Below are 11,369 nucleotides of genomic sequence, written 5' to 3' on the forward strand. Positions count from 1 at the left end.
ACTGTAAGGTCTGTGAAAATGTGGAAACAGCTCCCTCAGGACATACCGTGTTTCCCTGAAAATAAGACCTACCCCGAAAATAAACTGTACCATGCTAATCATGCAAGGGGGAAATGTAAGCCCCACCCTGAAAATAAGCCCTATCAGCAGCAAGCTTTCGGAGAGTGCGGTCAGGTGGTACATGGAGGGATACCAAGAGGACGGAGAGAGCAGGAGATTTTAAAAGCACTGGAGCAAGGGGTCAAGAAATCGCAGGATGGTTGTTAACCCACTCTGGTGTGACACTACAACTTTAATAGGAGGTTGGTGGGTTCTCTTTTCAAATGGTCATTGCTAGTATTTCATTCATTAGCAGCTAAGAATATTTATTGATTTTTTTTTTTTTTGCTTTTACTCAGATTCATATTGGTTACTGTTTGTGGTCAACAAAGCTTTGGAATTTTTGTTTCTGTGTCTGCATGTTACTCTATGAGTCTTATGTTGTCAGCACATTTTCCTGTTATGTTGCACTTGCTTATGAAGCTGTGTTTTTTTTTTCATTATTCATTTTTGTCCATTCTTATTCATGACTTCTTGTATATAACAGAAAAAATTTGGGATTTTGACAGGTCACAGGTAACACAGAGGAATCGTTCTATAGCATTGCAGTGTTCTCCCCAGCCCTTTTTAGATGGGCGCACCGCCTGGCATTTTACAGTAACCCCCCGGCTGTTTTTAGATGGTTACTGAAGAGTTAGGTCACAATACGGGGGCTGCCACCCACCTAGAATTTCATCCCACCCAGCTTAAAAAAATCTCTGGGTTTAACACTGCATTGTAATATTGGTTACAGGTTTTGTAATAGGTTGTTGTAGTACTCAAATACTTCCATTGGCCACATGATGTTTTGACATATATTCAAACATATATTCAGACACTTGATTAATAAATGGGAATGCTAATGTACATGAATAAATACAGATTTAGTTGTACATGAGAAAAATAAGACATCCCCTGAAAATAAGCCCTAATGCGATTCTTATAGGTAAAATAATATAAGACCCTGTCCTATTTTCGGGCAAACACAGAAGTTTCAGCAACTACTATAGATTGCTTTAGGAAAATGCTGGATGATTTCTAGAAGCACAGAATATAACTGGGGAATAAAGTTTTAAAGTAAAGGTAACAGAGACTGCTGATCCTGGGAACATCCGATTGCCTGACGGGATCAGGAAGGAATTTTTCCCGTTAAAGCAATTTGTACCAGGGATTTTTTTTTTGCCTTCCTCTGTACCAACTATGTCCATAGGGTTTTATATCTGAGATAAATACCGCAGCATTTTTTAATATAGAGATAGAAAGTGATTATTTCTGTCCATGGAAGTGATTCTCCCTTTCTATTTGTTCACATGTTGTCCCTAGAACATGAAATCTTCCACCTGAGGGGAGTTTCCTTCACTTTAGGAGATTTCTTTACATTTCCTCTTGCATCCCTGAGACAGGAAGTAATGGGAAATTTCCCTATTGGTAAATAGGAAAAATTATTCTGGTAGGATGTTAACCCTTTATTATTAGAAACAATAAAATAAATGGAAGCTGGATTTACATCAATTATACTTTTTTGTGTTACAAAAGGCCTCCTCTCCATCATGTGTCCCAGCTTATGAAGGATATCTTTAGATCCTGCTTGATGCCTGAAGGACAAAGTTTTGCAGCTTGTGACCCAGCTGAGCTCTCACCTTGCCTATGTTCCTGGCAGCGTACGAGTCTAGGTTATTGATAAAGATTCTTTTGGGTCTGACGATCTGATCTCCTTCCTCAGCCATGTTGTTTCTTCTGGTTACTAAGGTCGCATTCAGGTTGCCAAGGATGGTTCTCTATGGGTTGCTATGGAGACACTACAGACGCTATGCATGGGGTCCTTCTAAATCAGGCACTGACGCAGACACATAAAGTCTCCTTTTATTCAACACAGCCCTGTAGCGGTGTAATTCGCAACATAGCGACACTACAGAAAGGCGACATTACAAACAAAACGAATCTCACCGAATCAGGCAGTAAATTGGTCACCTAAAGCAAATCTGCCTTTTTTCAGCATGTAATTCACAACATTGACTGCAGATGGCAATGTTGAGCGAATGACGTCACTGAGAATCTAGCTTCTTTTTACACAGAGCAATATCTAAACTTCGCCGGGCGCGGTGGCGTGCGTCTGTAATCCTAGCTACTAGGGAGGCTGAGGCTGGCGGATCGCTTGAGTCCAGGAGTTCTGGTCTACCCTGAGCTATGCCGATCGGGTGTCCGCACTAAGTTCGGTATCAATATGGTGGCTCTAGGGGAGCCTGGTGCCTCCAGGTTGTCCTAAGGAGGGGTGAACCGGCCCAGGTCGGAAACGGAGCAGGTCAAAACCCCCGTGCCGATCAGTAGTGGGATCGCGCCTGTGAATAGCCAGTGTAGAGCAGCCTGGATAATACAGTGAGACCCAGTCTTTTTATTCCCATTGCATCAATTAACTTTTCATTCTATGTGAATATATTTCATCCCATCACATGATATTCATAAATAAAATCCTGACATTAAAATATGAAACAATATTACTTTTTAAACTTCAAAGGTCACTTTAGGATTTGCATCTGCTTTATTAAGTGCCAAATAATAAATGTATTTGCGCAAATGCATATTTTTATAATACAATATTACATATATCTCAGGGAGCAGCACTGACTCCTGCTGGACGATTGTGAATAATGCACGTGAAGCGTGCCATTCCACCTGTCACCACTAGAGGCCGCGCGTTTTCACAAACGCTTTACAGAATTGACCTACGCGACTTGCCGTCCCATGTGATACCGGAAGTCAATGTCCATCTCTGCTAGTGAGGGGAGAAGTGCCTGTGAGTGGAAGGCAACATGAAGAACAGATTCAACACCATAGATATCCGGGCTGTCATCTCAGAACTGCAAGACAGGTGACCAGAAGGGGGAATGTCTGTGTGTGAGGGGGTGGGGGAGCTTCCTGGCCAGCTGTTGTGGAACTACAAGTGCCAGCTTAACCTGCAAGTGCTTCCACAACAGCTGCCAGATATAAATCTATATAAATTATAATTATATATAAATATGAAGGTGTCTTACAAGTATTCCAGCAATAATAATTCTATGTTTTGTTTATTTTTTCCTTTAGTTTGCTGGGCATGCGAGTGAACAATGTCTACGATGTGGATAACAAGACTTACCTCATCCGCCTGCAAAAGTAAGAGGAGCTGCCAGTTCTGGTTCTGTAACGGTGACCTGATAAGTGTCATTTATGAAAGGGAGAGAGATCCAACCTGGTGTATTTATCTGCAAATAAATGCCATTTGTCCCGGCGGGCAATCAGAAAACCTGGAATGCTTTGCACTGTACGGTTTGCACTTGCTAGCAGCAAAGTGACAGGTTCTCTTAGAAAGCCACCAACCCCACCCCTAGCTAATACTAACCCTGTTGTTACATTAACCCGACCTGTCATTATGTTTTTAATAATACATAAAAGGGTTTCTATTTTATTTTTTTGAAGAGGACGCCTCCCCTCCTTCCCATCCATCTTTACTTCTATCCAACCTGCAGCCCCTTGGGATATTTGTATCACGTATCAAAAGAAGCTCCTTCTGCGCATGCCAAAGATTGTCATCAGTAATCGATCTCACGCATGCTCTTTTTTTTTTTTTTTTACATCTGCACAGTTTTCTCTCCGGACTCTTTTAGCTGGGCGAACCACCCGGCCCTTTTCAGTAACCAGCTGGCTGTTTTTGGGTGGTTACAGGTAGTCCCCGGGTTAAGGACATCCGACATAAGGACGATTCCAAGATACAAACGGGGCTCCTCTGCTTGTTCTGTGTGGGATGGAGGCTTGGGGGGGGCAGTTTGCTTGAATTGCAGAAGAAACCTTTTGCTAAACACAATGGAGGTTGTGGGTGATCTTATGAGTTGATCTGTAGCCTCCTGTAACACTTTATTGACCAAGACAAACTCTGAAGTTATTTCTTTTTGCATATTAAAGCACAGCTTGCTCCAGAAGTTAATGGATGTCTAGGTTCCATAAAGATTTTTTTTGTTTTGTTTGTGATTAACTCACACTGAGGATTTTATACAGTAACTGACACCATGCTGCCTACTAATATGTTGAGACAAACATCTGTCCTAATTTCATTTATTAAAATAATGTACGTGTTCCGACTTACATACAAATTCAACTTAAGAACAAACCTACAGTCCCTATCTTGTATGTAACCCGGGGACCACCTGTACTGAAAAGCCTACAGCTTCTTCCCAATCAGCTTAAAGCAGAAGTAAACCCAAAAGAATAAAAACACACACTTACCTTCAATCCCGCACATCAGTCTGCCCATCGGGAGGTGTCTTCCATCGAGTCCCGTGTCGTCACGGTATCTGTCTTCGGCCTGGCGCCGCCATCTTCTCTCTTCTTAATGGTTCTTCTTCCTATGTCACCCGATCACGCGCTGCGCAGGGGAGAGATTGGGTGACCTAGATTGGGGGGAAAAAAACTTGCCGATCTCATGCGTATGCATGAGATTGACAATTTTTTCCCTATTGATGAAAGATGCTCAGGCATGCGCAGGAGGAGCATCCAACAGCCAGTTTGACGTATGTATCCCGAGACGCTCTGCACTCCCATCTACTTTTGATCCCCTAGACCAGAGGTAGGCAAACTCAGGCCTTTAGGCCGGATACGGCCTAGCCAGTATGCCACTCTGGTCTAACGCCCCCCCCTAGTTATTGATTGTTGGATCCGGCCTAATTGAATTGTCGCGTTATCACGAGTCAACCTGCAGCTATCAGTCTCCGGAAGGTTGACCTCGAACGTTGTGTCTTCAGTCCTTAATGGACAGACGAATTATTCTTCGTCCAACGTGGCAACAAAGCCCTGTGTATAGTGTGCAATGACACCAACAGCACTTTCAAGCGGTAGAATCTCAAAGGGCATTTGGATGCCAAGCATGCGCACACGTACAGACACTTCATCGAGGAAGACTAAGGCTGCTCGCTTGCAGTCATGGTTGGGAAAAAACCTTTCCTTGGACGCCTTGTTTCTTCTGGCCTAGTGTGCCTTCTTGACTTTCTGAAATGGCCTAGTAGTCCAAAAAGTTTGCTGACCCCTGGCCTAGACGATCCAAAATTAAGGGAGGCGGTGCTGCACTTAAAAAAAACACAAACAGAATTTTTACTTTAAGTAAAGGGGTTCTCTACCCTTTTTTGTAAAGTGAAAGTTCTGAGTTTAGGTATGCTTTAAAAAAAAATCTGAGAACACTGTAGGAAAACACATCACCTGATCTCACCTCTGCACAGTGCGAGTTGGGGTGGAATGAAGAAGAAAGAAGATGGCCTCACTCATGTTCATCCAGCGCTGGAAAGGAGAGGGAAGCTGCAGCGTGGGACTCGGTTTGTGGATGGATCAGGGATTTCCCCTACTGAGGCTGTGATTGTTTTCTTTACATGCCTGGAGGCTGTGTGCAGGAGAAAGGCTTCCCAGTCAGGAAAAAATAAAACATGTACACCACAGACCCACCTATTCTTGATGGGGGAGGCAGCCATGACCACGGCCCCTCTCTAAGAATGAATGGGACTATGTCAGTGTGATGGGAATCTGTCTTTTTGTAAGCTGTGTATAGGTAACCTTGCAGCATTACAGTTATTTATGGTGTAATATAATAAGGGCTAATAATTCTTTACAATGCATTTAAACATTTGCAGTGCCATATAGCGGCCTGTAGACTTTTTCTGAATATTTCACAGGGCCATTAGAACCCTTCTGATGTTGGGAAGCTTCACACTGTATCTGCAGTAGGGTTTGCTGTTGACATTGGAAAATTTGCATTATAGCTGCAGTAGGTTCTGTCATGTGTCTTGTTATATTCATTCCATTGGATCTTGTATCACCTTCTTAACTCACCTTTGACTTCTTATTCACAGGCCAGATTCTAAAGCCGTAGTTCTGGTGGAATCCGGGATCAGAATACATACTACAGAGTTTGAATGGCCCAAGAATATGATGCCGTCTGGGTTTGCAATGAAGGTTTGACTTTAATCAATTACAATTAAGAAATAAATCAAAACATATTACAATAACATAAGTCTGATTTTTCTGAAGATAGTTATACAGAATCCTGTCATACAAATGTAGTACATGGACCTACCTGTTACAGATAGGTTTGTATAAATGGGCTCTCAGATTACATGGATTTCATGAAGAGATTGTAGTTGTTATACAGTCAGATTTCTAATCATACTCAGGCATTATTAGTCCTTGAGTTAGCCCATTCTGACCTTGGTTTTTGAAAATCCAACATGGCTGACCTACTGATCTCTATTCACTTGGTGGTAGTAGTCAGAGCCAGGCCAAGGGGTAGACAGAAGAGGTGAATGCCTTGGACACTTCAGCAGGATGGAGCACAAAAAGGAGCCTATCCTGCTGAAATGGTTCACAGCTCATGGCAGGGGTCTTTTCAACTGCTCAATGATCTTCTCACGGCACTGGTAGAAGCTCTTTCCTAAAGGTCGAAAACAACAGGTAAAACAAAAGGACGGCTATTAAATTTCTACAAGCAGCTGCATATGGTTAGGTTTCATAGTGTTATGGCTTATGCTATAAAAGGCAGACATTCTGGACCATTTGGTCTTTTTCCGCCATCACTGTCTCCTTAGCTTCCCAAGTGTTTTTTTTTTATAACTGATTTCATTATCTGTAAATCGGTTAAATGTTTTTTGGTGAACAAGCCTTGTGTCATTTATATTGAAAGATAGCGTTCAACATTTAGGCTATGTAGGGTTTTGTAATCACACTTCCATAAAGTTATACATTTGATAAGAAGATACTAAAAACAGGGACTACGTTGCCTCTAAACTCAGGGCACGGTATATGGTGTTAGGTGCTGCAATGACTTCTATCCTGGGAGAGAGGAGATTAGCGTAGGCACCAACCTGGTAACAGAAACCACACCACACAAGCTGAATGGGTATTGCTTTTATAGTTGAAAAGTTTCAGTTTATTTGTTATTACACATGAATTGCCCAACATTCCAGACCACCTGCAAGCCCTCCCCAACCAACTCCCTGTATTGGTCCCAGCTACTCCCTTGCACCAAAATCTCGTTTAGAACATTTCAAGGCCATTTGTGAAAATAAGAGATTTTCAAGAATTTGCAATCATTAGCAGAAAATCTATCCTTCTTTAAAAATTAAGGAAGCTTCCAACTATTAACAAGATGGCAGTGGTTATTAACAAAAATGGCGCCAATCAGGTCAATAATTGCTTACCTATGGAAATTACAACTTCCAGCTGTAGTCTGTCTGTTGGTCAGGGAGCCTTAACAGGGTGTTGAAGAAGGGCAGAACAATCACAATGTACACTTTAAAAATGAATACTTTTCCTGGTCCCTTTCACATAACTTAATGATGGATAACAGATTCAGCCTTGTAGTGTTTTGAACTGACATTTTGACCTAAATCCCTTCCACTTTTTCTCTTCAGTGCAGAAAACATTTACGCTCCAGGCGGTTGGTCAGCATTAAGCAGCTTGGCGTGGACAGGATCGTGGATTTTCAGTTTGGCTCCGATGATGCGGCTTACCATCTCATTGTGGAGCTCTATGACAGGGTAAGAAGTGTGTAGTCACAGGAAAAAAACACTATTAAAGAACGTATCTCTAACATGGTGGTTGGCCATCATCGCCTCCACTGATATCTCTCTTCTAGTGGAAATATCTGTTGTGGAGTGTTGAGGAGGTCAAGTTCACTTTTATTGTTCACTATTGAAGCTTTTCCTAGTGCAGACTGACTTCTATGTAATTCTGCAAACGTTGTCCTAAACTGATTTTGTCAACATGAGAGATGTATGTGTAGACCTACTTCAATCTTGGGGTCCTTTACTGAAGCCAGCCTGCATTGGTTTGGCCTGTCTGGTCCCTGGTCCCAATGCAGCTCAATGATGACACCAGCACTACTTTTAAAAAGTAATATCTGTGTTTTAAAAGGTATTCGGTGCACCCAAAGTGGACTTTCTTATTCTTTGTGGTCATTGAAAAAGACATTTCAATACATTTTTGTGAAGGGTTCAGGTTTAATTCATTGCACTTCTTATGCTGACCAAGGCTAGGTACACATGCAATAATTGTCTTCAGAAAACGAATGATTAACGACCGATCAGCGATTATGCACAATTTTATTGAACGGTCTATTGAGCACAATTCTGTACATGCTGTAACGATACGATCAATCAAATATAATCCACCAATAATGTACACACGCTAGATACGATCATTTGAACGATGCAGGAAGTGACGTGTATCAGAGAAAGTGTATAACAACAATCCAGGATCACCGAACGACCATACATAGAATAGATAGCGAACGTTGCCCAATCAGATCCGCCGGGATGGTCGTTCGTTTCCAGCGATGCTGCCATCGTTGACCAGTCATTGTGCACTTTTTTTGTTAACGATTATCGGACAAACGGTCGTTAGTCGTTCGTTTTCCAACGATAGTTATTACACGTGTGTACATAGCCTTAGATAACCCACCTACATAAAGTACATATTTACAAATAGGGTGAGGCCCTAAGTATAAGCCTGTCCATAAGCATGGCTTTTATCCAGAAATCAATTAAATTTTGTAGAAGTTTTTTTACACGCGCTTTCTAAGAAGTTTGTGGCTGCCAACAAGCTGAACTCCAGGATCCTTTTATCCATACCCCCAACACAAAAAAACAAGTTTTTGCTTTAAAAAAAGATGCTTTATTGTCAAATCATGTCATCATACACAGTCTTCAAAAGTATCTATATCCAGCTACTAAAGGGGGAGTGGCATTAAGGTGGCTGATATCACATCCTTACATTATTTAGTGGCATTATGTACTGATTGCACACACCTAGAGAAGGTAACTACGTCAGACGGTTACCAGTGCCACAGGGAGAAAGTAGTGGCTCCCCTTTACAACAAAACAGACACTGCCCTTTATTGGGAGCACCAGTTAAGAAGACCTACTTTATGGTCTGCTGATTTTGAGATGACTAAATCATTGCTGCTGGCTTGGCTGTGTTCCCTAATGTTTAGCACAGATCAGCCATTGCTTCAGTTTTCACCTTGTGACATATTACAAAATTAGAATGTTGCAGTCTGATCAGTAGGGGAACTGAGGAAATGCTTCTTTCTGCCTGGAGCAGACTGCATAATTATCTCATCTTTGACTGATATTTAAAGATTTGTTATAAAAGGTGGGGGGGGGGGAATGCGCACAGTGACGTGTAGCATTGTAAAGTTTTCTAAATGTCTTTTTATGTATAGATAGTTTTTGCCTTTTTTGTTTCTGTAATCATTTTTTTTTATTTCAGGGTAACATTGTGCTCACAGACCACGAGTATCTCATTCTTAATATCTTGAGGTTCCGCACAGATGAAGCTGATGATGTCAAATTTGCAGTTAGAGAACATTATCCTATTGGCAATGCCAAAGCACCTGAGCCTCTTATTACCATGGAGAGGTAGGATTCTGCATGATATCAGTGTGGCATATATCCTGCTTATAGCAACAGGGGCAATAGATCAGAACTACAAGCTTATCGACACAAATGTACCTTATTACCATTAGAAGTCAGAATTTTGCATGCAAATTTACCTAAAGGGAAGCAGACCATGAGCTGGGCTGTTTTGGCCAGGATGTGACCTATCTTCAACGGTGTAAATGTCAGGACTGACAAAACAAAAGCAGAGATCATTTGGCAGAGAAAACTACTACAATATACAGTATCTATTTCCTCAATGTATTTAGCGGTTTGCCTACAATCAGGTTTTACAGCACAGTCTACCTGCGGCCCAGCTCTAGTAGACATTTGGTATTTTCTTGCGGGCCAAAAAAAATTACAGTGTGGTCCAGATTTGGCCCGCGGGCCTGAGTTTGGCACCCCTGATGTATAGGATGTGGTTTTCGAAGCACCAAATAGTCATATTGCTTGGTGAATTTTTTCAGCCCATTGTTAGTTGAAAATTCTTCTATCCATTCAAATATCCTAAAATCAAGAAGATGGAGGAGGCTATTTCCTTGGGAACACACTAGTGATTGTGCTAGGCGATATTAACCCCACATTTAAAATGTTGTCCCCATTGGAAAGATCTACCTGCACTTCCTACTTGGTGGGAAATCTCTCCCTTGGCCATATAGCAAAACATTTTGCTAGGGAATCAGGAGTCGGAGAAAGAGGGCAGACAGGTTTAGCAGCACTTGAAAAAGTAAGTTCAAATAGTTGGTGCATAATGATATTTAAACCGACTTTTATCTTTTATAAAGGTTAAAGGAAATTGTGACAAATGCTCAAAAAGGAGAGCAGCTGAAGAGGACCCTGAACCCACACCTCCGTAAGTAGGCCTAGATACATTTTAATAGCATCAGAACTGTGAAACATTTTTGTTGCCTATAGAAACCTACCAGGATCTTTGTTTTGTTCCTGAGTTGTGCTGAATAATAAAAAGAAGTGTTTTTGGCCTTGCACTGATGTACAGACTTTTTTTTCTGTTCTGTGTTAGCTTATTCTGATTTCACTGTACTATGTGAGCTTCTCACGCTGTACAATAAAAGCTGCAGCAAGTCAGAGCGCACTTAATTTCCTTTCTGAAGGATTCCCTTTCCTCCCCCTGATTGTTCCTGGCCCACTCCTTTTATTCATTGGATTTCAGCTTAGCATCACATACAGCCATTACTTAGGATAGTCTACATGTGAATGCAGCTTACCTAGGAACACCTACTACTCATTGGCCCAGATTTATTAAAGCTGGAGGAGGCTGGAGAGGATTCACTTTCATTAGTGAAGCTAGGTGATCCAGCAAACCTGGAATGGATATGGTCTAGGATTCAAAACATTTGCTAGTAGATAGCAAATGACTTTGATGAAATCCATTCCAGGTTTGCTGGATCACCCAGCTTCACTAATGAAAGTGTATCCTCTCCAGTCAATGAGAGTTTACATAAATCAAGCCCACTGTTAGAAATATGTTGTATACAGGTAAGACCATGTATTAAATTTGGTCCTATGTGGTAGATATGTGTGTCTGTCCATTCCAAGGACATATTACCTTGTAAGCCTACTTGATTTCTTGTTTACATGTCCCAGGCAGACAAAAAAAAAAATCAAATGTGTAGGCTAAACACTGCTTCTAAATATTTTAGAAACCTGGCTGTCATACTGATCATTTTGTCTTTATTTGTCAATGACCCATAAAGTTTCCAAATAGGAAGTTCTGAGCTCACTTTGATTCCTTTTGCTGCTTTCATGTCCATAACCTAAAATATTGAAGCCCAAAACAGCCAGACCCGCAGCATATTTAGAAGCTGATCTTCAACCACATTT

General features: G+C 41.4%; 2 protein-coding genes across 2 annotated transcripts in view; one reads left to right on the forward strand and one right to left on the reverse strand.

Moving 5' to 3' along the window:
- AK7 (adenylate kinase 7) overlaps positions 1-1,833 on the reverse strand; it is a 15,815-nt gene extending 13,982 nt beyond the window's left edge. Inside the window, exon 1 of the mRNA XM_072427664.1 lies at positions 1,719-1,833. Within this exon, the coding sequence (XP_072283765.1) occupies positions 1,719-1,805 (87 nt within the window). The 5' untranslated portion in view covers positions 1,806-1,833. The remainder of the gene's footprint in view (positions 1-1,718) is intronic.
- Positions 1,834-2,171: 338 nt separating this feature from the next.
- Positions 2,172-11,369, forward strand: part of NEMF (nuclear export mediator factor) — a 35,792-nt gene continuing 26,594 nt past the window's right edge. Inside the window, 6 exon segments of the mRNA XM_072428921.1 lie at positions 2,172-2,947; positions 3,160-3,228; positions 5,946-6,048; positions 7,503-7,628; positions 9,361-9,509; positions 10,313-10,380. Of these exon segments, the coding sequence (XP_072285022.1) occupies positions 2,889-2,947; positions 3,160-3,228; positions 5,946-6,048; positions 7,503-7,628; positions 9,361-9,509; positions 10,313-10,380 (574 nt within the window). The 5' untranslated portion in view covers positions 2,172-2,888.

The sequence above is a fragment of the Pyxicephalus adspersus genome, chromosome 12 (assembly GCF_032062135.1).
Source record: "Pyxicephalus adspersus chromosome 12, UCB_Pads_2.0, whole genome shotgun sequence".
NCBI classification, from domain to species: Eukaryota; Metazoa; Chordata; class Amphibia; order Anura; family Pyxicephalidae; genus Pyxicephalus; species Pyxicephalus adspersus.